The 26,977-nt window shown below is 40.8% G+C and overlaps 2 protein-coding genes and 1 long non-coding RNA gene across 14 annotated transcripts in view; 2 read left to right on the plus strand and 1 right to left on the minus strand.

The window, feature by feature from the left end:
- TEX11 (testis expressed 11) overlaps positions 1 to 18,151 on the plus strand; it is a 35,579-nt gene extending 17,428 nt beyond the window's left edge. For 8 of the 12 annotated variants that reach the window (XM_062584937.1, XM_062584925.1, XM_062584926.1 and 5 more), the window contains 15 exons: positions 808 to 945; positions 1,671 to 1,773; positions 4,386 to 4,510; positions 5,270 to 5,355; positions 6,007 to 6,072; positions 6,769 to 6,809; positions 8,090 to 8,176; positions 9,864 to 9,934; positions 10,474 to 10,590; positions 11,447 to 11,519; positions 12,902 to 13,051; positions 13,684 to 13,792; positions 14,800 to 14,920; positions 16,646 to 16,810; positions 17,838 to 18,151. In XM_062584937.1, the coding sequence (XP_062440921.1) occupies positions 808 to 945; positions 1,671 to 1,773; positions 4,386 to 4,510; positions 5,270 to 5,355; positions 6,007 to 6,072; positions 6,769 to 6,809; positions 8,090 to 8,176; positions 9,864 to 9,934; positions 10,474 to 10,590; positions 11,447 to 11,519; positions 12,902 to 13,051; positions 13,684 to 13,792; positions 14,800 to 14,920; positions 16,646 to 16,810; positions 17,838 to 17,909 (1,524 nt within the window). In that variant the 3' untranslated portion in view covers positions 17,910 to 18,151. Of the gene's footprint in view, positions 1 to 807; positions 946 to 1,670; positions 1,774 to 4,385; positions 4,511 to 5,269; positions 5,356 to 6,006; positions 6,073 to 6,768; positions 6,810 to 8,089; positions 8,177 to 9,863; positions 9,935 to 10,473; positions 10,591 to 11,446; positions 11,520 to 12,901; positions 13,052 to 13,683; positions 13,793 to 14,799; positions 14,921 to 15,508; positions 16,072 to 16,645; positions 16,811 to 17,286 lie in introns of those variants that run through there. The other 4 variants (XM_062584927.1, XM_062584928.1, XM_062584932.1 and 1 more) reach the window with 4 other exon arrangements.
- Positions 18,152 to 20,182: 2,031 nt separating this feature from the next.
- Positions 20,183 to 21,712, plus strand: LOC134145412 (uncharacterized). The gene is made up of 3 exons (XR_009959601.1): positions 20,183 to 20,258; positions 20,755 to 20,846; positions 21,354 to 21,712. It is a non-coding gene; the product is annotated as an uncharacterized LOC134145412 (long non-coding RNA).
- A 2,832-nt stretch (positions 21,713 to 24,544) lies between these two features.
- The window catches only part of DLG3 (discs large MAGUK scaffold protein 3), a 64,911-nt gene continuing 62,478 nt past the window's right edge, over positions 24,545 to 26,977 (minus strand). The window contains exon 25 of the mRNA XM_062585032.1: positions 24,545 to 25,537. Coding sequence (XP_062441016.1) covers positions 25,431 to 25,537 — 107 coding nt within the window. The 3' untranslated portion in view covers positions 24,545 to 25,430. The remainder of the gene's footprint in view (positions 25,538 to 26,977) is intronic.

Genomic DNA, 26,977 nt, shown 5'->3' on the forward strand with positions numbered 1-26,977 from the left:
GATGGCAGTAAGTCAAAAGAGAAGATCTAATCACAAAATCACATAGAATCACAGAACGGTTGAGGTTGGAGGGGACTTCCGGAGATCATCTGGTCCAAGATGCCCTGCTCAAGCATGTTGCACAGGATTACATCCAGGCAGGGTTTGAGTATCTCTGGAGAAGAATACTGCACAACCTCTTTGGGCAACCTTGCGGACTCCTCTATGATGATACCCTGCTATCAACCAAATGGGGTCTTGGCAGTAAATTTGTCACATGCAGTGTCATAGAGCTGGTACTGTCTCCATTTGTGGCATCAAGGGACCGTGGTTTGAGCCACCTTCTTATTTTGTGCCTTTAATGCAGACTGTCATATCAGTGATAATGATTTTTGGCACTGATCTGGGCATCAGAAGATGCCACATTCTTGAACGCTGTTAGGCTCCAGCTTCTGGTGGAGGTTCTTGTGCAAGGGTTTGTATCATGGAGAGAATCTCTCTCTCTCTCTTTTTTTTAATAAGATTTCTATTTTGTATTTAGTCATAAGAATATTCTTTTTGAGTCAGACCAAAGATCCAGCTAGTCCAGTGTCATATCTCTGATAATGGCCATAAGAGTAAGGGAAGAATAGGAATAGGGAAATCATCAGTTTTCCAAATGAATGTACCTGCATTGTAGGATCAGTGATTGCTGTTTTGGGACAAAGATTACACTAGAATATAGAATACACTACTCTTCATTTTCTGTGATTGTTTTGTTTAATTTAAGAGAGCATAGACAGTTTAATCCTCCAAATAAGGATTTTTCTTTTTAAAAAAATTTCCTAGGCAAAAAACTATTCCGAAGCTCTTCAGTGGTACAACTACTCTGTCAGCTTCTACACACCTGGGCAGATAGATCAGAACTTGGCTAAACTGCAGAGGAACATGGCTTCTTGCTATCTTCATCTGAAACAGCTTGACAAGGTATATATATATTTATTCCTATTGCTGTTATTTTTATAGCTGTGTCACTGGGACTTGGTTTACCTCCTTGTTACTGTATCTCCTTTGCTCTGAGAGAGAGGGAGCTGTCTTTGCCTACCTTTCATGATCCAACAGGGAGATGTCATTCATCTTCTTAGCTGCTACTGGGATCTCTTGTATCATCTATTATTCTAGTGGGGGGAACCATCCACAAGTCCTGTGAGCATGCCTGCATATCAGTTTTATTCTCAGATTAGAAGCCACCTTCTTTTCTAAGAAAGATGAGCCCTAGCAGGAAAAGAGTTTGACCACTAGAACATCCCACAACAGCTTATTAGCCCTTACCTCTGCAGTGAAGTGCATTTGCTTTCCCTATATAGGCCTTCTGGTTTGTGAGTGTTATACTTCACATTTCAAAGTAATAGAAGGGAGTTGAATTTCTCAAAACCTTCAGGGCTTCTCTTGTGTTCTGATTCTGTAGCTCTGATTTTGAGGAATCAGTTGCATCGTTGTCAGCCTTTGGTGCCACCTCCTGCTCTGGTCATGTTTCTTTCCAGGAAGGATGCCGCTAAACCAAGCCTCTTGGGAATTTTTATAAATATCAGTAATATAGTCATTAAAATTTTGCATATCTTTATAGTTGTCTCCTCTTGCAACATATATTACTAATTTCTAGATGTCAAGATGTCAGTGGACTAAATTGTTTTAGCCTTTTCTGTTAATAGGCTAAAGAGGCAGTGAAAGAAGCAGAGAGATGTGATCCGAACAGCATTTTTACTCAGTTCAGTATCTATAAGATTGCAGTGCTGGAGAATAATACTGAAAAAGGTAGAAGCAATGATAAGTGTAATCTGTCTCAATATGAGTAATTTGTTTTTTCTTTTTGCTTTTAGAAACAGTAGCTCTTTTAGCCTGCTTCTCATGTTATCTCCTAGTTTCATGCTGCTTTTAATTTCTGAGTTTTTTTAAGTTAGTGTCTGTATCTATTCCCTTGACTTCTATCTTCTGACTCTGTCCCAGGCCTTCTCCAAATTAGATTCTGTGAAATTGCTCTTAGTGTTCTGATCATTTCTTTTTGATGAAACAGTTAGTCTGAGCTGTATTTCAGTTTACCTTTTCACTTTCCTACTTCTGACTCCATTGATTGTCTTTTTCCGCTTAGAATCTTATAAATCCTGAGCTCCCATTATCTTCTTTTTTCTGTGCTCATTCATCCAAAATTTTGTAGATGCCCCTCTCTTCTATTTTTCAATTGAGATTTAATATCTGTTTCTCTCTGTGCTCCCTTTTTTTCCTCCCATCTTGTGTTCTGAATAGTGTAATCAACTCTAAAGACTGCTATCTTTATTCTGTAAAGCAGAAATCTACTTCTACATCTTTGCTTCTTCTGTTTCTAGTTTGACATCTTGCTTTGTGACACCTTTTCCATGATTTTCTGTCAGCTTAAATTTAAGACCACTGAGCTGAGCTCAATTTCCACCTTATGTCTCAACTTCTCTTCTTTCCCCTGCAGTTGTTAGAATCAGGCCAGTTTATTTTTCCAACTGTTGCAGACATTATTAACCTTGCATATGTGTTTGTATTCTTATTAAAACAAAATAAAACCAGCCATCTCTTCTACAAGTTGTGTATAATGTCTATATGGGCCTTAGATTCATGGGGAAGTTGAAAAGGGCGAACATAATATTTCTTTAAAAAGAAGGAAAAGTCAGCCAGCTTTATTTCCTTTCCTAGGAAAATTCTGGAATAATCAAAACATTTGTAAGCATTCATAAGATAGCAAGTGGGTAAATAAGAGAAATGGATTTATCAGGGCCCAATCCTGTCAAACCAAACTAGTTTCCATAGCGTGGACTGGAACATATGGTTAGAGAATAACCCCAACGAAAGAAATCTCATACTTTCTGTGACTAGTTCTCTGAAAATGTTAGCTCAGTTCTCAAAAGCAGCTAGGAGCATGAGAGTGAGAGCAGATGAACTAGGTCAAACCAAAGCCCAGTATCCTTGTTTTGGCAGTAGTTGTGAGTGGATCTGGGGAAGCTTGTAAAAATAGGGCAATCATATGATATCCTCCTGAGTAACTTCCCAGGCTTCAATTATTTGTGGTTGAGGATCCTAAATAGCAAGTAGAATATTAGAATTATTAGGAAATAAGTGGAAAGCAGAAGAGGGGCATATCTAGGCCATTGTATAATTCACAGTTCAACTACGTGCGTTTTGTTATTCTATTTCAACAAAGATTAGTCTTGAATGATGAGCAGAAGTGCAAAGTAGATTTGGACTGTTCATCTTGGCAGGGACACAGTAGGAAGAAGATAGAAGGATCTGCAAGATCATGATTATTACGGAGAAGGTGGCTGGAGAGTGTTTAATTACTGTTTTACATAACATAGGGAAAGATAGCATTGAAAGGATAGCTATCAAAACTCTCAGGCTATAGATATAAAACAGTCAAAGGAGGATGCTTTTTGCCAACAATGTATAAATCGTGGAGTTCATTGCCTCAGCTGGATATTTTCTGGATGGATCCTCCGTCTAGGAAGTCTAATCTTTTTATTGGCAGAAGTTAAAGTAGAATTCACAGTAGTTGGTGAGAATGATTTTATACGTACTGTTTCTAATATTCTTTTGTAAGCATATACTGTTAAAACAGAGTACTGAGCTAGATGAGCCTTAACTGAACCATTATTGCTGCTCTTAATTTCTCTGGTCAAGCAGAGCCAGAAGTTACCAGAAAATACATGAATTTGTGAGAAAGGTTATGAGAAAGTACATGAAGTACTGAGGCAAATTACAGAATGAGATGTCTCTGTAGACTCTTTCTAATGAGCTCTGCCATTTCATATTTTAATGAGAATCTTAGCTCAAATAATGAAAATTAAGGAATATAGTCTACTTACTTAGAATACGGAGTAACATGCTGGGCTTATAAATAGAACATTTTCCAATGAATTCTGTGCCAGTTAATTATTCTCTATACATCTTTTTAATGACAGCGTAATTTGTTCACATAATGTAGAGTAGGAACCACAGCACAATGTGAATATAAAAGCAGCAGCACCCTTAGCATGAGCCAAGATGTAGGAGCTTGGAATCATTCCCAGACCATGTATTAGAGAAAGTCCTCTGTCTTCTGTGACAAACAGATATTTAGCAGAACAAAATTAAGGATTTGAGATAGAGTTTCATTTGTTTGACATCCTCGTTTCCTTAGATTAGTAGCTTGGAAAGCCTTTCTGGCACCTCTCTAGTAAAGAAATGCTTAATTGTGAGGAAGTGCTGGCATGGTCAGGATTTTTTTGTCTTGGTTTTTCATATTTAAAAAAAAGAATTATAGCCTTTCATAAGTCATTTCTAAAGCCTTGTTAAAACAGTAGAACTTTCCCTCTTCAATTACCTCTATGAAAATTTTCGCTGAATTTTCCCTATGTCTATTTCAGCTGTGGAAGCAGTTATTGCAATGGGGAAGCTAGCAGAAAAGCAATCTCAACATGGAGACAAGCTCTTAGTTGATGGAAATACAGGCACTGACCTCCTGAGTTTAGCTGCCCAAATTGCTTTGGAGGTAACATTGTCTTTATTTTGCTTCATTAATATAAGTAGGCAGCTGTCCTACTTTTAGTATTTCTAGGTATGTCATGCATTTCTAAGTATTTCAAGTTTCAGGGACCAAAGTCTTACTATATGTAGTCAAATTGATGTATAAAACAAAGTAGAAAATGATTTTACCTGAAAAGAAATAGTATTTGTTTAAGATTTGTTAGGAAAGTAAAAGTTTCTAAGTTGTAAGTATTGGTAGCTGAAAATGGCATGCCATATTTCCATAAAGTTCTCCTCAGCAAAATGTTACATTTCTTTTCAGCTTCTGAGATTTGCTTTTTGAGGTGCTAGGGGAACCTGTCTACAAAATGTACATCAATGAAAGACTGAAAAATCAATTGTCCCTCCTATTTGCCTGCAAGTGGTGACTGAGTGATGCTTAAACTGGCTGATTACACTGGTATAAGTAGAAGAGGCTTTTGGTTTCCTTTTAGGGCTTTGTTCACGGCACTGCAAAGCATGAAACCCTTGCCAAACTGCAGTGATCCTGTTCTTCCCGTTGACTCTTTGTTCATGAAATCATATGACCTCTCTGTATGTTTCTTCTCTTGGCTCTGAGGCTATTTTCTGTGCAGTCCTTTGGTCTTTCCTGCTAATAAACTGCGCAGACCTTCACAAAGTGCTGCTTCTTCTTCTTCTTTTTTTTTTTTTCCCCTCTCCCTCTTGTGAGGGTGGTAATTGAGGTAGTATGGCTTATACAAAGCATGTTTTAATTTGTTTTCAGAATGAACAACAAGTTGTGGCTATCAAAGCTCTGGAGTATTTATCTGAACGTTCGCAAGATTGCCAGCAAGTATTTGCAGCTTTAAAGTAAGAATTTGATATACTTACAAGGAAAGAACTTTTTCTGACCTTTTTTTTTTTTAAAGAATTTATAGTATTGAGGAAGGTGGCGAACAGAGTAGATTAAAGATTAGTTAGTAGTCTTCTTGCTGCAGGTTTACCTCAGTCCTGAACTAGCATCTGCAGATATTTTGGTTTTCTTCCAAGAAGGGGAGTACTATCCCCTACCAAGAAGGTAGTATCTATAGCTCTGAATTTTATGATTGTATTGTGATGTGAATAGATGACCAACAGTGACTCTGTTGATTCTGCAACAGTGTATTTGGTGAAAATACCAGTTCATTTGTATCTTCTGATCAACTAGTATCTTCTTGTTGAACTATTCCATCACTTTCATAAAAAAAAATGAAACAAATATATTCCTTCCAATATTTCCTTAAAACTTTTCTCAAAGTACTTTTATTTACTTACTAGTTACTTGATAGACAGAATGAGGTAGACTGAATAAGGCAAAAGGGTGGGAAATAGAATAATCTTATTCTCAGTGTCACACCCTTTGAGTTATATGGACTGACAGCATAACAAAGAAAGCAAGTTTCTTCCTGGATCCTGAGGGTGAAGTACATTGTTGCTATTTTTTTTTCTAGTCTCATCATTGTTTATTTCTCTCATATATAGGTGTTTGGTTCGTCTTATGTTGTCAGAAGTCATGGCAGAAAATGAAGAGAGAAGTGAAGAGAGAAGGTGAATCCATTTGCAAAACTATTTTCTTATGTTGGATAGGTTGCACACACAGTATAATATATACACAGGGCTTACTTTCTTAGAGTGTAATCATGAGATTAGTTTTTATGCTAGTTAAAGATCCACTCAGATCATTTCCTGATTTGACCTAATGGCATCACATAGGACCATCTCTTCTTGCATAACCCTTTCTTTACATTCTTGCTCTTTTCCTTCCTCTTTCATTAATGTGTAAGACTGTCAGGTATTTTTGATGGGGAATAACTTCAGTGTTGACAGTAGGATGAGATATCTTTCAGAGGTCCTGAGTGAGAACTTTTGTGTGAGATCTTCCTTGCTGAAGATTAGCCACTTAATAAGGTGCTGGCCTGAGAGGAGAGCTGTACTGTTGGATTTTGACAGACAAGAAAACAGAGTAGTCAAATTAGAAATTTAACCTGCAGCTCCAGTGATTGGGAAGATCACCTGTTACACTTCTACAACGATTTTCACCACTGTAGATTAATAAAACTTACTGCAAGCCTTCACTACTCCTTCCACAACTTCAAATGCCAGAAGTTCTAATGACTGAAAGTTTGTGAGAGGAAGAATGATTGTATCCATAATTACAGAGCTGTTGTATTCCATCATAAATGTATTTTGTCATAAGAAAATAAATTAAATATTTTCTAAAACTTTATTTTCCTTCCATTTTAGAGGTAAAGATATCGACTCAATGTTGACTTACCTGACCTTGGGTATGCTTTTGTTTTGTTTACATTTTCTGTAGTTTTTCTATTTGAGAGCATTTATGATGTGGTAAAGTCCATTCCAACTAAACATTTAGACTGCTTATTTCAGTTTAGGTTTTCAACTTCTCACTGAAATTAGTAGAAATTAGGAGCCAAGTTAGATCTGGAGATCAGACAGTGTTGTGAAGTTGGACTTCAGCGATACAGATTTTGCTTTTGAAAACTTGTAGGCTTGTGTTGGAAGAATCATATCTAGTAGAGCCTGTACTTGGCAGATTCTGTCAGACAAAAGGCTCTTTCTTCTAGGCAATTTCCCTTTAGGAAACAAAAGTAAGTCTTTCGTAAGGCCACACATGCAAACAGCAGATACTTGTGTACAAGTCACAGTCTGGGTGGCTGTAAGTGACAATCACACACTCTGACTGCATTGGCAAGAACAAAGTTAGTATCTTTAGCAGCAGGGCTACCACACACACACAAAAAAGTTTGTTTTTGTACTCTGGATTAGCAATGTGAATTTATATTGGCATTAATTAAATGCCAAGTACTGTGGTCTTTGCTGCTCTAGCCGATTAAAAAGGAAGATTTCTTAGATTAAATTAATGCTATATTTTTGTCCTGGACAGCTTAGAAAACTGCAAGGATTAATAGCAAATTGCTGAAAGACAGGAGAGGCTTGTCAGAATTGGTTGCTCCTTTTAGTTATGCTGTCCTATGAAAAAGAATCTTCTTACTTGCACTAGGAAAGCTACAGGAGTTTTCCAGAGGACTTTTCAGCATCTGAAGACGTGTTCATTTTCACTAAATCTTTTCACTTCTATCATTCATTGGACAACAAAGTTCGTGAAATTTTAGAACTTTTTGCTACTCTAGCCATCCTGGCTCTGACTGGAGAAGACGACGACGAACTGAACTAAATGAAATAAGGGTTCTTCAAAGAAGGGCCTTAAGACAGTTTTTATATTTAAAAAAATTTTTTTTTGTGCTAATAAAGTAAAACTCTTCTGCATTAGGCTTCAGTGTCAAAAAACTTTTCTTTTGAAGGGGCAATACTTGTTGGCAGCCTTATATATCTTAAAATAATTGCTGCTTGAGGTGCATTTTGATTTTTTTATAAACCTCCCTGATCAAGCATATTAGACTTAAGTTGTGAGAAGAACTTTTCATCAGGAATTATGTGGGAGTTTTGAGAACCTGTGTTTTGTAATTGTAGTTGCTATGTTTGGAAATGTTTTTATTCTGCTCAGAAAAGGCTATTTATGTATTGAATAACACATCTTCTGCAGCTCACAAGAGACTGGCTGAGCCTTTCCCAGAAGAGAGTTTGACAGGGGACAGAAGGATCCTTGAAGCTCACTGGTTTAGAAAAGTTGGTAGGTTTCATTCTCAAAATCTATCACCTCCACCTTCTCTCAGCCACATGTTAAGGAAGAAGAAAAGTGTGTTAAAGATACAATAGGTTTGTAAAAGTTGGCACCTCTGGCAGGCCCTGCCTTAACTAGTCTTAGAATTCTCCTTCTGTATTTTCTGTCTTACGAAACTGTCATGTATGCCTCACGCCTTAAATAAGTTACCAGGACAAACACTCACACAAGCTCTATGTGACTGTTGGATTAGCTAGTACATTATTCACTTCACCACAGGAAATGTTGTATGTCCATGATAAAACCTCATCATTTTTCTCTTACTTAACCCTTTGCTAACAAGACTCTGTGCTACAGAATCGAAAATTAGGATCAGGCAAAGAGAAAGGATATTGATTTTCTTCAGTGTCAGAAAAAACTACTGCTAAGAGTAATAAAATACCTTCGTGCCAAATACTGAGTATGCACGTTGTGATGTGGACAAGTTGAGAACTATGAATTCACATGAATGCACCAGTATGAGTGGTGCATGGTGTGATCATGGTGCAGGATGAGCTTAACTCAGCCACCCAGGCAGACAATCTTGATTACTCACTTAAATCAGCAGTCCTTGAGTTTACCTTGGACTGTGCATTTGAAATGTAAACTAAAAACATTATCACAGATGATGTTTTCCAGCAGGAAATGCAGCTCCTGTGGAGCTTTCATAAGCATAATCCATAATGTGTTTCTGGATCCTCATTTAGCAGTCTTTGTTACACCAGACATCATCAGTACATTCGTTGTTTATGAATAGAAATGTAAGCGTAGGGTAATGGATTGAAATCATTTTTCAGATTCATGCTTCACCCAGAGCATACAGAAGAGAAAATAGTTGAAATCAATAACATAAGACACCTGTCATGATGTGCTTATGCATGCAACCTCCCAATGTGGCAGTGCTCCAAAAAAGAGGAGCAAAGGAGGAAGACAAGTAGCAAAGGTCAACAGTAGTAAACACCAGTGTGAATGGAACTGATCTGGGGTGACTGCACTCTTTCCAAAGCAACACTCTGGCTCACAGAATAAATAATTTAGACCACAAAAATACGTCCCTGGGAAGAAATTACTATGCAAGTTAGAATCTGCAGTTGCTGCAGAGTCTAAATATTTAGTTAGATCAGATTCTCATGCATAAAAATCATACTGTTGTCTTTAGATGGCTATATCTGATTCATATACTAATAAGCATGGTATTTTTATTTCTCCTTTATATAACCCTGTGGGGGTAAAATGGAGAATGTTTCTTTTTTGTCCGTTTTCTTTCTTTTTTTTTCTCTCTCTCTTTTTTTTTTTTTTTTTTGCTTTGGATTAGGAATATTATTTAACATTTTTATTCAGATTCTGTTTTGGTTTACCAACATAAGAAAGTGTTACTTTCCATGCATGGTCTCGTGGGGAGGATATGTGGCAGAATGGCTACTTATTTTGATAAAATCATTAAAACAAAGGATTTGAAAGCATGAGTAATCTATGTTTAATCTAACATATCACTAAAGGTGTTTCTTGCTGTTGTTAAATGAACTGTTGATGATACTTCGTTTAAGAAATTGAATCATAGAATGTATGAACCACCTATTACTAGAGTTTTTATGGGTATAGCCCATAATGTGTGGAAGATTTTTATTCTCGTCTCCTGTTCCAATGTTTTTGTTAGCTTGGAATTTGGCTGTACAGTTCCAGAATTGCCCTGAGAAGATGAGAGATTTCTTTGTACTGTCTTTCAAGGTATGTCTCTCACTAGTATCTTTGATTGAGGAATCCTGTCATCCATCTAGTTCTGTTAGAAGTTGCATTCATGTATCAGATACCTTCTTAGAGACATGCTTGCACACTCTGAAACATGGAACACTTGTCAGAAGGAAATTGGCTTGTAATACAAAATGTAGGCATTATTGTCATATTTTATTGCTTAAAAATGTCATAAGAAATATAGAATTAAATGAGAACTTTCTAAAATAAACTGATTCTGAAGTTTGGAAACTGTATCATTAGTATGAACATCGAGTCCTGATCTCCATACAGAGCATACCAACACTGTGTTCTTTGCATGTGGTCTTTGTAGAATGGACTCCAACACTGCTATAACCCTTATAATTAAACAATCTTTTTGTGTAATTATACAAGCAGTATTGCAATATGAACATGTACTCTTTATGACTGATTACTAAAATTGACATAGATGAAACTCAGCAACCGTCCATTTAGGAGCAATATTGTTTTGTGTAGACAGAATTCTCATTACTTGTTTCTATTTTTGGTTTCAGTTGTCCCAGTTTTGTCCTTCTGACAAAGCTGTTTTGATTGCTCAGAAGACATGCCTGTTAATGGCAGCTGCAATTGATCTGGAAATGGGGAGACAACAAGTAACACCTTCTGAGCAGGTAAGGCATTGTTATTTTAACTGATTCTCTACATACACATGAAATAAACATTCAGTGTAGCATTTCATTTGATTTAAAAATATTGGATCTTTCACTCAGAACAGATTATTGGAAATATGGGAACCTTTCATAGTTAATTAGAAACAATATGCCTAATGCTTTTTAGACAATTGGTAATGTTGGATTTCTGTAAATAGGTTCTGAAGAGATCTGTATCAGCAAGGAGTCAGGGCAATACCCTTTCTTAAAGGAGTTTCAGCCTCATACTATGTAAGGAATATGTTGCTAAACATAGGTTGAATAGGCAGATGGTTACTGCATCTGTAGGATTATGCAGTTGCTGAAAATAATTATTGATACGGTTGGGATAAAGCTCAGTTTATTTGTTTTTATGTATGCACATTCTGGTAGGGAGGTTATGGAACGTATACTGTGGTTTTGGAGGAAGAAAAAGATCCTGCTCTGCAGTCATGATCATAGAACCTTATGTTGCTTTTGCAGAGAGTAGTACACAGCAGTTTGTTCTGTGAGAATTAGTTGTCTGTCAGTCTCAATGATACTATTTTATGTTTGAGAGCTAAAATAAATGATGTGCTATGGGGACCTATATGGTCCTTTTCTGGAACAGCAGAACTATAAGGGTGAAGAAGGTTTGTCTGAGATGTAGAGATCTTTGAAAATGAGAGAAAAAACTTAAAGCAGAAACTGGTATAGGTGATGTACTAATTAGGCTGATTCTTCATTTATTATAGAGCAAGGTATAGAAATCTCTCTGCTGCTGTCATTTGAGGTGTTTATTTCTTTAGCTTTTAAAACTGTGACCTAAAAATAGCTTCTTGAATATTTTGTAAAATAGATGGAACTTTTGACTGAGGCCCTTCAACATCTCCAGGCATGCAAGGAGATCTGGAAAGTTCTGAAATTAACAGGTAAGCTAGAAATTTTGTCTATTCAGAGCATTTAACTCTCAGACTTTGTCACTGTAATCATGGAAAATACAAGGAATATGGAATTACTGTCTCAGTTAAAGAGTGTTGAAGCAAATGTGTGGCAATATGATTGAAGAACTGGCAAAGCCATCTGTACTTTTTTTGTATGTCATTGCCGTCTTTTTATTGTCTAGATAGTGTGAGGTGTGGAGCAGTTTTTCAGAGTGAAATCTGGTTGACTTTTTGTCACAAATGTTAAATTCCAAGCTTTTCGCTCTAGAGTAGGTAGGTACCAGATCTCCACCTGGATCACCCAGGTTAAGGATGTTGTTGTATATATTTTCCTTGACTTGATTGTTGCCCTGAAGTAAGACAAGGTACAGTTTTAATAATTTTATTAGCCTCTTTATAGATAAGGCATTTTAAAATACAGGAAGTCCTGGTAATGTATTTTGGGAGTGCCAAAACCCATCCTCTGTTGGTTTACTATTGCATGTCAATTTAGATCAGACTTTTCCCTGGAGATGGGTGTGTTCAACCAGTAGCTAAGATGCTGAGCGACTCTTGATGTTTTTTTTTCCACTTTAACTTTATTGTTTCAGAACTAAAGGTTGATTTGAGATTCTCTTTGCCCTTTTGCACTGAAGGCAAGATCACTCAGAAAGACTTCTTCCCTTTTTATTTCTATCCTGAAAATCCCAAAGGATTGATTATCGCAGTATTGGGACATTCTTGCTAGATGGAAGTGTCTACTGAAGAGATTTGTGGAACAGCAGCCAGGTCATTCCTTCACTCCTTCACCACATCTTGGCTAGTGTGTGGATAAGCTTATTGCCCTGGAAGAACCTGAGAGTGTTTTTTTTAGCATAAACAGAGGTCTTTTTAATAGTATGGTAAAGGTTTGGTAGTTATATTGGGTTTACATCCTCCTAAAGATTCTACTGTTCTCCCACACTTTTTCAGTGTGTTTAAGGATTTCCTGAAGGCTTTTCTACTAGAAAGATGCCAAATCTTCTAGCAGAATTTGACACTAATGGTAAATTATTTGATAGGTTGACACGTTGAGCCTTTGGCCTTCTGTCTATTTATTTGTCTATGAAAAAGGCTTTTTGTTAGCACCTATACCTTTCCTTTGAAGGGTTGCATGAATTTAGCCAATTATAAACAATCCAGATTTGGAAATGGGGAGGTCGTTTCGGTTGTGCTTTGGACGTTTGAGGTTGCTGTCCAAGTGAGTTTCTGAGTTCCACTTGCTGTACTGTTAAATCTGAGTACCTTAACGATTTTCCTGCTTGTTGGAAGCAAAATTGATACCTTCCTGCATACCATGTAGCTTTAAGTAAATGAATAGTTGTATACAGCCAATTCTGTCTCTCCTGTAGGAGATTTTGCTAAAGATCCAACAGACACATTGTTGCTTCTTTATGAATTTGAAGCAAGAGCCAAACTGAATGATCCAACACTCAGCAACCTTATGGAGTCTGTATGGGAACAGCCACAGATAGAGATCAAGACGCTGGAAATTATTGCATGTAAGGACTGCATTTGTATTTTCGTAATTCTTCAAGCCGTGCAAAATAGCTTATGTTACTCTTTCCTGTTAATTTTTGATGACTAGGATTATTGTGTATTGTACATCGTGCATAGAATTAGTCTAACCATACATATCTTGTCCTGAAGCAAAGATGCTTAGGATCTCAGCAATAGTCAGAGATTTATATTTTGAAATATCATCTTATTACATGGATGATGAACGTACAGCATCCTTCTGTTTCTAGAACCTGAGGCATTTGTGTAAGTTACAAGTCCGGAAAGGGTTGTTCACGTAAACTGTTATAAATTCCAAACTAGCATAGGCCAGAGAATGATCCTAGTTGAGTAGAGCTTATTATTCTTGGGTTACTGCAACAGAAGAAGAGAACAGAGGAAGTACTTGTTAATTATTAAATCTACTGTACTTCTGTTTTGTCTTTATTGATGATGCTTTGAGTAAGTAAGCAGTAAAGAAGTGCTAGCTTGTGACCAGCATAAGCATTAAGCAAATCTCTTTTTAGTTGTTTGTTGCACAGGATCTGGCAACATATTGCAGTTTAGTGACCGATGAGAGAAAGTCTGCCTTCAGTCGTTTTTTTTTTCTTGTTCTCTATTTCCTTTTGTTTTCAAGCATTAGCAATGGAATCTCCAGCTCGGTATCCCTTACTTTGTAAGAAGGCTCTCAAGAGTGCCCTGAACCTTCACAGAAAGCAGACTGCTATTGATGCTGTGAGATTTAGGTTAGTCTTATCACATAGCTTTGCAATGGGCCTGTGATTGGGAATGTTGACAGGTAATAATGCCTGCAGTTTGAAAAAAATGCCTTTTAGTTTATGTGCAGCTTTCCTCTTCTTGCTGACCAACCAATATACCTCTAAATTATGACCGACTAATAGGTGTTTAAGAGTATAGTAACTGAAATCTATTCACTAAGCATATTTTCCCAAACAATCAGATTTCCAATATAGATCCAGAAAGAGTCTCTTGCTGTTTCTTACGATGAAGGTGTTCATTCCAGGTGTTACTCTGCAGTAGTGAGCTAGGTATTTAAAAGAAAATGAAGTGAAGAGAAATTAAAGGCTGAAGAAAAAGCTATGAGTTGCAAGTTAGGGATGTGATGCCATGGTACATACGTGATTTATTTTGCTGGGTGACAAGCCCTGTAACAGCTATTGCTTATGGAATCTGAAAAACAACCTGGTATGCACTTCTCTCTCAGTTGTACCTCATAATGGATTTTTTTTTCTCCTTTTGAGTTCCATGCAGTAATTGTTGCACAGAGGTTACCAATATTAATATATTGTCTGTCTTCATCTACACTGAGGAGAGAGCTGTTTTCAGAATGCATGTATTTTGTACCAGTTTTCTGAGTACAGCTGAACAGGCAGGATGCTGACTACTTAGTTATGTCTTGGTGAAATTAGAATAAGTATCTTTCTTTTTATTTTTACTTTTTACTATAGGTTTATCCTTTCGGTTTACTGTGGAGCTCTGCACTGAAAATAATTAATTAAATTGTTGCTCTTGGCTCTCTCTTTGCATCAGTTGTACAATTGAGATCTGATACTAGGAAAATGTATGTTTCTGCAAACAGAATGTAAGCATAGAAATCATTGAGATGGAAATGCCAGGCTAGCAATCATGGGAATCACACAAGCTAGTGCGCTAGTGATACTAAAATACAGCTATTTGCTCTGTGCATATGCTATTAAATACATTTCCTCTTTTGCTCTGTTTTGATTCCCAGCAAATGCTTACATAGTTTGATTAATCTTTCTCTGCCATCCGGAGTAACAGACCTGGATGCCTGTGTACTGCAAGAGGTGTGGGGCTACTTTGAAGATGCTCTGAGCATAGTCAGCAGCACAGTAAGTTGAACAGAAAAAAAAATGGGAAATGATCATGAGCACATTTAAAAACATTCTCATTAGAATGACAGTAATTAGCAGACTGACATTATATACTGTTTTATGTGGTGCAGCTAAGAGTTCTTCAGTAGAAGATGCAGTGAAATTACTTCAAGATAAATGGCTCTTAGATATTTATGACTCAATTGCATATTTCTGTAGATTTTATAAGGTTTTTTTGGAGACATTGAAGGCCAAATTTTCGGTGCTTGTTTTAGAAACATCTTGAGCTGGAACATCTATTTTTCCTCATCTTGCTGTCTACATTCACACATTGAATATGGTTTTGTAAATGCAGATTACTTTTCCAGATCAATTTAAAGCAGGGTAAAATTTAGATATTGTTGTTGCTTTTTGCTCAACTCTGTTTTGTTAAATTTATTTAGAGACTTACTGTATTCTTATTTTTTCCAAATGAGCTGGAGTTAGATTCCTATTCTGTGAGTATTTGTTGCAGTGCATTTGTTCTTAAACTTGTTTCTATAAGGGCAGATGTATGGAGAGTGAAATCTTTTTTTTGGTAAGCTGCATTTCTGCTGGTTCTTTCAGGCCTGAAGCATATGCTATACAGTGAAGGTAGTTGTACTGAGGAAATCAGACTTTTCTACGCAGAATTTCAAAGATAATAATTTAAGGAACATTCCTGCTACTCAGGATTAATGAAACCGATATTACATTTCATAGCTTCATCCCAGTGCATAACGATTTCTTCAGTCATGTTTGAATGTCTCTTCCTTTAGAAAAATGACATAAAGATATGCTTCCTACTTTCCCAGAAAAGAGTGTTTCCATGTTTGTGTCTGCTCTTGTTGAGAGATATGATTGAAATATTAATGTGGACTGATAGTCATAACAGCGTAATTTCATCAGTACTAGAAACCATTTTTTGCAGTCTTGCTCATGGCAGTAGATGATAATCGGTACCACACTAAAAGAAGGAAATCAGAGCAGCACACCAGAACATTATCAGTTAGAAAGCTGGTACATCACTTCTGATTTATCCCTCCTACTCAGCAATGGATGCCGCAGTTCAGGAACTCACTCTCGACCCTCTTACTTAGAATGAAAAGTGTCTATGAAATATGGAAATAAAATCCTTCCAGACTTCCCTTAAGGATTCACATAGCAAATTCGTTGCTTGTCCTTTGCTTCACCAACTGAATCAGTTCCCCACCAGTTCAAAGCTTGCTAAGTACTCCAGCTTCCATTCTACGGTTATCAGTAAAGGCAGCTTTCACTCTAGCAAACCGCGGCCGCAGCTGCAGAGAAATCCTGAAAACGTTGAGAACTGCTTCTGATCTGCAGTGAGCAGGCAGGTATTGGGATATTCAGCACTGTTTGGATAAATGAGAAAGTAGTGCAGCAGCAAGTCCAGCCTGTTCATAGATAGATTGTAGGAAAGCATACTTCCATTGTAGCATCATTCTCAGCCCCTGTTCTATCATTACATTTCCTGTCCTATCAATGTATAAGTGCAACATTTATTCATGTTGGAAACAAACTGTTTGATAGTGGTGGAGATGAACTGTGAGGTACAGCGTGGCTCAGAAGGAATTTTGTCCTCTGCAGGAGAAAAAATTCTGTGTTTTTCCGATGTAATATTAAATGCTAATACACTCTTGATTAGTCAGGTTTAAAGTGAAAACTCTATTTTCTGATTAGCTGTAGCTTTGTTTGCTACTCTAGGATGCTTATCCAGAGATGGAGATCCTTTGGTTGATGACAAGAGCCTGGAATACAGGAATATTTCAGTATAGCATCAGTAAATATGAGGAAGCTGAGCAGTGGTGTGGACTAGGAATGCGTTTCCTCAATCACTTAGGATCTCTGAAGAAAAGCTATGAAGGCCATGTAAGTGGAAATAGATGGTTATGAGGAGGTGGGAGTGGATTTTTTAGGAATAGCTGGTAGTGGAGGGGAGGAAATGAATTGTTTTTGAGAATTTGGATCTGGATGAAGAAACCACTACATATGATCCTTAAAGAACTTCAGGGGAAGCATAATGCCTAAACACTTTTGGGGAGCTTGATCGTGAAAGATTTTTTTAAAGTGTGAAACCAGAATGGATTTGATACACAGCAAAGAGTAATGTGGTGTCCTTTTACTGGAGGGGTTATGCAAATAACTGTTTGGAAATAAACTTCTGTTTGTGGCCATGGTGGTATCCTTGTGCCTAGCCTTCATTCACTGAAGGTAAGATGCTGTACCAGTTTAGTTAACTCAGCTTTTTTGTGGATACTTTTAAGCTTGGTTTCTATTATAATCTACTCCACTATAAATTGGATTTAAACTGATGTGATTAAAATTATTAAAGCACATCTTTCCAGGTGTTGCTTAGCCAGTTCCTATGAGGGAGGAATTTGGGGTACGATACCTCTGAAGAAAACAACAAGCCATGTTCTTACTCTGTCATAAGTAAGCTGCTCTCTCTACAATTTTTGGTTTGGGTACTCCCATATTGGTCTCAACAAAGTACAGCCTGGATGAGGTATGCAGTTATCATTCATTCTTCTATGCACCAGTCAGTCAATCAAAAGCTGGCTGCAATTTCTATTCCATTTTAAATGTATCAGTTAAGACTCTAAGAATAGCTTTATACACTGATATAAGAATCAGCTATAAGCTGTGCTTTATATCAGTACAAATAATCCACGTTTGATAGGTTGCACTGATTTGATTGTATGTTTTTCTAAACCGTTATGTTCAAATCTGTACAAAAATATTTACATCAACTTGAATTTTTAGGTTTAGAAGCTGTTTGTGGTTTCCCACCTATTCCCTCACTTCTGTTCTCTGTCACTTGCTGTTACGTAGTTGAATGATACAGCTTTATCCATCCTTGTTCACTCAGACAACTGTTGATGCTTATATTCTCCAGATGATTGGTCTTTATAGTGAGGTGCTGGATAAGTTGGACAGAGCAAAAGGGCTTCTTCCACTTGGAGAATAGTGACAGCCACAACTGCCAAAGAGAACTCTTGGAAATATTCTGCTGAGTAAAAGAGCCTGTTAGCTCTGCAGGGACAAAAGGCTGCAGCAGCATTGGAAAAGAAACCAGGATCTCCCTCTTTGCTGGCATTAACAAGTTTTGTACTTTTCAGGAAGTATTTATTGAAGAAATGTAATTGTTTTCCTCTAGGGAATCATTTTCATTCTATAACAGTTGAAAATAAATGCATAGCTTTCTCATGAGATTGGCCTGCTGTTGTATAAATGGTTAGTTTAAATGTCTGATTTTAGTAGTAGAGGCAATGTGAACAATAAAAGTATTTCAGGGCCGTGCATCTCCTCTGGATGCCATGGCTGCCTTGCTGCATAAACATTTAACAGACAGTTGTTTAGTTCTGTCCATTTCAATATGTGCAAGAATTCGGAGAAGTTTGTCAGGATCACAATTTAATTAGAATAAAAAAGGAGCAGATGCTCTCCAGCTAACAGAAAAAAGATAAAGCTTTGACTAGGCACTGCTGCTTATAGACCACGAAACATTACACACCACCCATAATTCACCATGAATTATGGCCAGCATGGTGGCCACAGAAGGAAGAAATTACATTAGTTCTACTTCTTTCTGAAAGACAGATGTGCTCTGGAGGAAGAGCTTCTGCTTGTGATGTGCTTAGTGGAGAGGTCTGGGCCCTGCCCAGCAAGAAGTAATTAAAAAATTCAGCTGAACTGCATTCTTTTATCAAAGCTACAGGGCTGTCTCCTCTTGACAATTGAGTAAGCCACATATTAGCAATTTCTACTTCTGTGTGTACCAGGCACCACTTTGAGTCCCACTGCTGAAACTGCAAACCAGCCTGTATCATACCTCACACATCCTCATGTCTGTTATGCAGCTGGATACTGGCTCATTTCTTAAAGGCAGGTGCGTAAGTCACTGTGGCTTTTACAGCAATGTAAGTAGGAACATATTGTATGAGGTATTTTTTAGTACTGCACGGGTCACTGTCACCTTCCGAGTGCAAGAATGAGACTCCCTTCAGGAGCAAATTTCATTGAAGACAGCAACCAGGGAAGTTGTCATCAGGAAGTTTATGGTGCTTGTGATAGCAAGATACTGGGCACGGTGGCTGAGGCCAGTGCTGCCTGAGCTGGGCCTGTGTTAGACATTTTCTTGTGCAGTGTCTTGTTGCTATAGAGGCTTTGCTAGATAGACGTATACACTGGTAGGAATAGGGATGTACCTTTGTGGAAATAGTCACATAGGATGCAGAAATGAAAGAAAAAATAATTATACTCAACTGGAGATTATTTATCTGTTCTTATTCCTGAGGTCTGCCACAGGCCCTTTATTTGTCAGACTGAGATAATATAAGCAATTTTCACTGGAAGCCACTTCAGCTGGCCTTGAGTGGTGGTACCTTTATGGTACCCAGACAAATCAGCAGGGCTAGCTGATCGCAGATGACTCTTGTGAGACAGAAATAGAAGGATGGCTCTATTTAGAGCAAGTTCTCCATATAGTGTGCTCAGTTCACTGGGTCTGATGTAGATCTCTGTGACCAGCTGGCTTGCAGGTCTCTAATGAAAAATGCGCTGTCTGTCTATCTAAAAAACACCTTTGAACCCTTAAAAAGCCAGGCCTCAGCTGTTGCATAAACTTCTGGAGTCACAGTTTTGGAGACAGTATGCTCTGTCACACTGGTACAATAACCATAAATGATGCCACAGAGCCAAAGGTATCCACTGCTGCCTGTCGTAGCTCCTTGGTGCCTGCCAGGCCACCTTTAATTATGGTTCTCGGTTCTGGTGTGCTCAACAAGTAGACAGTTAAAGGTGTCAGACTGTACCAGATGAGAAGATTGTATTTGCCCAGTAAGTATGGCAGGTACAGCTGTTTTTGCCTATAGCCAGAATTGTTTGAATTTTTTTTTTTTCCTTGGAGATGCTCAATTTGATTTCTTTTATAGTTCAGACTTAACTAATGGGTCCACATCTGATCAGTTATAGACTCTGCTGATTGTACGTCTTACCTCCTCTATGCTCATTTTCACATCATGTATTTTATTCCAGGCTTAATAGTTACTATAGGTTTTACCTACGGCGAAGATTTCTCACTTTCTAATTGAATCAGATGCTAATTAGCTATCAGGTACTTCAGAGGAGCCCTTTGATATTGTTTTTGTTACACTGACTAGTTTTAGACTTAAAACAAGCTCTTGAAATCTCTTTACCATTTTTCACTGATTTCAAAGCCACTGCCTTCTTAGGAGGTGAGGTGGAGAGGTCTTCGATGGCAATAGAGGATGCTGGTCTACCTGCTGGATGATAGAAGACTGCAGAATGCTCCCTGGTATGTTTGTAGCTCTTGCCACCTAGCATTCTCAAGTAATTCCTGGGCCAGAGTTAGGATTTTCAGTGACCATTCCCAACTGGATAGTTTGCATGCAAGCACTCTGCTTTGCTGGCTGAGTGTGCTAGTGTAGATATTGGCTGGTCCTTGCCAGTTAGCCTTGGTGTTTATTTTACTGGGCTAAATGTTGCTTTGTATTCCAGTAGCCCAGCTAGGGTGACTGTAGGATATGTTCTGTCTTAAGCCAGTAACAGAAGAGCTCTGCAAGGGAAACGAATGGGTCTTAGTTAGTTATTGAACTCTTTACCTGAGGCAAGGAAGATAATATATAGTCCCAGGCAGCAAGAAGAAAGAGCTAGCTTATATGCCAGAGTTGGGATGGGGTGAGTAGGGGAAACCTGCACGGCTTTGCCAGTACAATACCTGGAAAAAAAATCAGTGTTCACTCTCCTTCAAGTCTTCTCTTTTCATTGAGCAGCCTGGTTTCAACTTGCAGGATCCGGTACTCATCCAGAGCTGTTAACAGATTGCTCCAGAGGGTGGCATTGCAGCAGCATTTTCTAATTCACAAATCACCGGAAACTGCAGGTGTGCTGAACATTTGCTCTGTAACTGCCGCATACCTCCTGGCTTCTAAGGGCACAAACATAGTGGTTCCCATATTCTGCCTCCCATCCCTGTATTTTGCCTATATCTTACACCCTTCTTTTTTCTAATCTGCCTTTTTTTTTTTTTTTTAATATATGTCTTGGGAGCAGCATCAGTCTAGAGGAGCGAAGGAGATGCAGTGTGACTTGGAGAATGGCTTGGCGTAGAGGGTGGTTTACTCCAGAGCTGTAGGAGTGCGGCTGCAGGGAATGTGGTTTGGGGAGAGCAAGGGGGACGAAATGTCCTTAGTAAGAAGGATCTGGCAGGAGGACAGGACAGGGAGAGCCGTGCTGAGCCCTAGAGCCCCCTCTCCTGGCACTCATCCAGAAGCATCTGTGGTGGGAGCACTGGCTCTCCAGGAACTTGAGCTCTCTGTCCCACCTGGGATGCCCTTAGGGCTGTCTCACACTGTACAGCCTGGGATGTGCTTCTCTGTCATTAATATAGTGGCTACTTGGAGCATTTTGGAGGCGAAGGAAGAAAGAGAGGCTGGTCTGGTCGAGGCTGGAAGAGTGGAAGTGAACACAGTAATCAGAAATCAAGGTAATTGGAAGAGGTCTGAAGCTCATTAGAGGATTGGGCAGAAGCTTTGGTCAAGTAGTGCACTGAAACTAAGAAGAAGCAGGAAATACCACTGGCAGGCCTGCGGCGGGGCAAACGCGGCCCCAGCAGGAGTTTGCTTGTGCCAGTCATCTCCTGCGTGCCTGTACCAGGAGCAGAAGCTAGACTAGCTGACTCAAACAGTGTAAAGTTTTTTATAAGAATTAAAAAACCTAAAATCAAACAACATTGGCCCTGATTTTGGAGGCAAGGGAAATAAACACTAAAGGACAGGGTAGATAAGGGTCCTTCAGTGAAAGACACTGTCGTCACACACTGCTGACATTACATTCTTCACTGCAGAGCCTTTAGTGCCCTGCAACCTGCTCTGAAGGGTTGAGGAAAGCAGAGAAGTCTTTGAAGGTTACACAGCATCTGCTACCAGTGTATCAGGAGCAAGAAAGGCCGTGTGTAAGACAGCTATGCAGGTGCCTGCACCTCAGGCACCGAAGGGGAGAAACTCTGGGAGAAGGCCATTAAATTTCTTTAAAACCCTTGCCCAGTATCCTCACAGGTGCTGTGGCTTCTCTTTGGTTAACAAGGACCAGATAGTTAATTAACCAGAACAGCAGAGGGACAGAAGCCCAGGACATGTTTCTCTATAGCACAAGCCGCTTATGGTCTAATTTCCTATAAGTGGTTTAGGGCAGATTAGTTTCTTGCCTGTTGCAATCACATCTGTAGCAGAACATCCAGGAGAGGGAAAAAAAACCCACCAACAACTGCCCCCCGCCCCATTTCACACCCAGGACACCGCTCTGCTGTTTCAAAGTCCGGCTGAGCCGCGTGAGCGTCCCGTAGGCAGAGCAGTTTGTCCTTAGTCGGAAAAACAGCTGGTGAAAAGGCTTCAGAGGAGCAAATTCTCATTCCCTTCGTAGCATCCTCATGCTGTTAGCACGTGGCTAACGGCCCACCTTTCACTCTTCTTCACTGCTCTACGCGCTGCTCGTTTACGAGGTGAGAGGTGCTGAGGCCGTAAGCCAAGCTCTGTCCTGTAAAGCCAGAGACGCCGAGGCATTGGGTGCCCCAGGAACAGTGCTCGAGCGCTTGTAGCCCGTAGCTGCCTGAAGAGGAAACGCACATACGGCGACCAGCTCCCAAACTTGTGCTTCCACCATCGTCCCTTCCCAGGGGAAGGGAATTTGTCATAGGAAAAGCTACCCAGTGGCTGTGTTTTCCACTTGCCGGGGAGCGCCGTAAGCTGCGGACTGTCTGCAAACCGTACGCCCGTGCTCAGCAGGACACTCACTTTCCTTGAAATCTCGCTTTACTCCTCATGCAATTTGGAAAGAAAAAAAAAAAAAAACCCTCCAAGGTTCAAGAAAAACCAACCCAACCCTCTTACCTTTCAGTCACCTCGGTGACAAAGCAGATTCAGGCAGGAGCATGCAACACACCAGTAAGCCCAGTTGTCTTCCAGGAAACCGGACTTTAATATAGCAGGGAAAAAAAAAGTCTGTAAAGTATGGCATCGCTAACCTCTGGATATTTCCTGAAATCAAACTTTCTGCTTTACAACTTCCTGCTTCTCTCTGACATGTAAATCACATATTAAGTTGTAATAAGACACTCCGTACTAGCAGGACTGTGTGCACTTTGCTGCCTTTATACCCAAAGGTGGATAGTTGTGCAACACCATATAATCATTTCGTACGCCTTCATAGCACAAATTCCCCGCAGTCCAAGCTGCGGCCCAAAACGTGTTTGCTGTCGTCAGCCCGAAGTCTGGCTGCCGGGCTGTGACCTGACCAAAGTGCTTCTCGGCGGCCTGCTTATGGCTGCAAATAAAGCCACTTCCTTTTAGTCTTTTCGTTTTCTTTTAGACCAGTTTTCAGTGTCTGCCTTAGAAAACACATATTTTTTTGCTTCATCCCGATTCTTTTTAACACTTCAAGCTACTGTGGCAAGACGGTATCAATAGCTGCTAAGAGCAGCGCCGAAACCCAGGGCCTGGTGCGCAGCGACGGCCTCTGCAAGAAGGTCTCGAAGCCGGAGTGCTTTGCAACGCTGTTTATTAAAAAATATATGTCTCCTTGGAAGAAACACTGGTAACCAACTGGCGTTGTCATGATTGATTCGATACCATCAGCTCTGCCGTGGAGTACAGCAGGTTTCCTCCACGTGACTTGATGGGGGGAAACAGGCTATATAGGAGGAGAAAAAAAACCAAAACCACCCCCCCCACCCCGAAAGATGGGGGACAGGTGTCGTGTGACCGTCTGTCTCGCTTACGCCCCTTCTCGCACCTGCTGCTCGGGGACCTCGGCGCTGCTGCACGGGCCTGGCCGAGCGCCGCTACGCAACATGCTCCCCCGGCTCCCCGCCGCCCACGGCATGACGTGGGCCCCACGCGGAGGGTCGGGGGCCGGCCGGGTCGCCCGCGCCGCGCTTTGCCGCGGGAGGCGGCGTAAAGCCCGCCGGCAGGACCGGGGTTTGTGCGGCGACGTCCAGCAGGAGCGGGGAGGGTCGGGGCGGGGGGGACGACGACGACGACGCTCCTTTACCTGCCAAGCCACCGACCTGCGCGGCCGGCTGCTCCCGCGGAGGCCCCCGCCGCTTCCAGGGGAAGCGGAGCCGGGAATTCGGCACGGAGGGCGGGGAAAAAAAAAAAAAAACAAAAATGCGAGCATCCGTCGGCGGCGCAGCCGGGGTCCTCTCCTCTCGGCGGCTCGCACAGACGGGGACGCCGGCACGAGCACGCCGGAGCCCTGCACCCGTGGGGCAGCCCCCGTCCGCAGGCTTTCCGCAGCGACACGCGCAGCCGGTGCGTTTGTTCCCGGTGCCTGGTATTTCCTGCCTAAACACCGCAGATCTAGAGTCTAGTTACAATAGAGCCAGCTTAAAAAGTAAGTTAAAAAAACTGGATTTTATACCCGGTCAGTTCATATTAACAAGAGAAAAGAAAAAAAAATGGAATAATGGAAAAAATTAAAAAAAAAAAAAAAAACACAGCAACACAATATGGTTTTGGTTTAACATCAGCTTAAAAAAAAAAAAAAAAAGAACCAAAAGGAAACCTCTCATGCAAACACAGAGGGTGGTGTGTAAAACAATGTGCAATTTAATATGTAGTATCATCAGCCATTCTCTTGCGCTGCAGCCTCCTGCTCAGTCTTTGCCTCCCGCCGGCTCGCTCGGCTCAGCGGCTGCCGCTCAGTCCTGGGTTACTGGGGCCCGCCGGCCCGGTCGCTGCTCTGGCACGTGGCCCCCGGCGGTGGCTGGCAGGAAGCCGAGCGGCCGGGAGACGCTCCCAAAGCCCGCGGTACCGTTTGGATCTCGTCCTGCCCAAGTGGACTCCCTGCGCCCCACCACGGGGACAAAAACTGAAAGCTCCTTGCAATAATACAGTACCATTTAAGAGGTCCCTCAGGTTTCCTAGTCCACATATATATATATAATATATATATAATATCTCTCTCTATATTATATATAAATTACATATACAGATAAATAAAATGCTTTCTGCTGCCTTTCTGTCGCGCTGGTCAGAGCTGCTAGACAGTCACACTTGGAAAAATGCCCCTGGAGCTCTGGTACTAGCTCATGTTCTCAGAGTCCACTGTGTCACTTGTTTCTTACATTAGTCCTTAGCTGCCTCCTCCCATCTTGATTCTTGGTTTAGTTAATAATAATAATAATAATTAATAATAATAATAATAATAATAAAAAACGACTCTTGAATGGGTTCTCATCTGTCTCTAATGGAGCAATGGGAAGGTCCATGCAGGAATGGTGGGAACAGTCACGTGATGAATGAGATCAGTTCATCCCAACAAAAGAAACAGGACTAGAAAACTCAATTTTGCGACGATCTAAAAAAGGGGGCAGGAATAGTTTTCACATCCCCCCCCTTGGGGCAGAGGGCTTGGGTGGGGTGGGACTTCGGAGATCTTCTGCTCATAGGGAAGCAGATGGGGGACATCTTCAGAGCTTCTCAGGGGACGGGACCCAGATGTAGTGCCCGGACTGGTCCTCAATGATCTGTTTGATTTTGCTGTAGATCTCTTCGAGAGAGTCTCCTTGTACGATGGCTGGAAGAGGAGAGAAGAAGCAACACCCTGAGCCTCGTGTTGGCAGCAAAGGGGCCGGCACGGCGCGGCCAGTTATTAGGGTACGACACAAGCTGTGTCGAAGGAGCCATAACAGGCACGCGGTGACACAGAGAGTTCAACCAGCGTGTCCGAGAGGATTAGGGAGCGCTCGCGCTGATCCCATGCTGGCAGAGCTCCTCGCGGGTACGAGGTGCCAGCCGCGCTGCTAATCCGCTTTACAAACCGTGTCGCACCGCCGCACCACCCCGAGGCCGCGGGCAGCCGGACGCGGCGCGGGCTGCGAACTCCAGCCCTTTGGCCAGGCCCAGCGACTGCCTCCCTGCCGGGACGCCACGACGAGGGGCAGGGCCGTTTCCGCACGCACCCGGAGCGCTGCACCCGGAGGCGCAGCCAAGCCAGGACCATCCCTCGTTTTAAGTTCCTGGAAGAGCCTTCCCTACAACATCCATCTCTGCACATCTCTGGCTACTTCCAACAGCACGTGTATCTACCTAAGAGCCTTTCCAGGTCAACGCCAAACCCGCCGCCCGCCGGCATGCCGCGGCTTCGGCAAACCCGCAGCGTGCGGTTCCTTTGCAGGGCTTCTTGAAAAAGCAGCCCACAGATCTGGAAACTGCTCCTTGCCGGAAGGAAAGGTTTTACCTTGTTTGCGCAGCTAGATTTTCTCAGCTGAGCTCTACTTTTTGTAAATGTTTTGCCTGGAATTTTTCATGGTAGCTCTTAGGTGGCTAATACAGCTTTCAGTAGTATAATTGCTCCTCAAAGAGAAAACAGTTATCACATATTGGATTGAAGAGCAGCTTCTCTGCCCCTTTGCCTGCTCATGATTTTCCAGAATTAATCATGTTACAAACATTAATTTGTTAATACACAAGGATGCTTGTGTCATGAACTGCGCATTTGTGCAGGCACGAATTGCCGGGCAGCCCCAGACTGACTTTTCAGCAAAGGCTGCTTAGGAAGTCAGCCAAATTTCCAGTCTCTTTTGGGAGATGTTTTGTAATAACCCAGGACAGTCTTTATCATTTAGGTTGCTTATCTTGCCTCTTTAAAATGACTCTTTTTTTTTTGAATATTCTCCCTTTCCTTAGTGCAAGGGGTCTTATCTCCTGTTGCTGCGCAGCACCATGAAGAAATGCTGTGCTGCTTCTGCTTTTTCTTTTTTTTCCTTTTTTAATTAAAGTTGGTGATAAGTTTTCAACAACTCAGAAAATCCTGCCTGTCAACCTGTCTCCTCTACAGCAGGTTTATTCTTATCCACTGATCTCTGAACAGTCCCTTTGCAAAGCCACGTTGGCAGAGCGCCATTTCTTTTCGCTTTGGTGGAGCTGGACATTTTCCCATGACCCAGCAGTAGGACACTGCTGGTAAAGAGGTCACAGCTGCCAGCCTAAAAACAAGAAAACAGGCATAAGCCTA

This window comes from Rhea pennata, chromosome 11, assembly GCF_028389875.1.
Source record: "Rhea pennata isolate bPtePen1 chromosome 11, bPtePen1.pri, whole genome shotgun sequence".
NCBI classification, from domain to species: domain Eukaryota; kingdom Metazoa; phylum Chordata; class Aves; order Rheiformes; family Rheidae; genus Rhea; species Rhea pennata.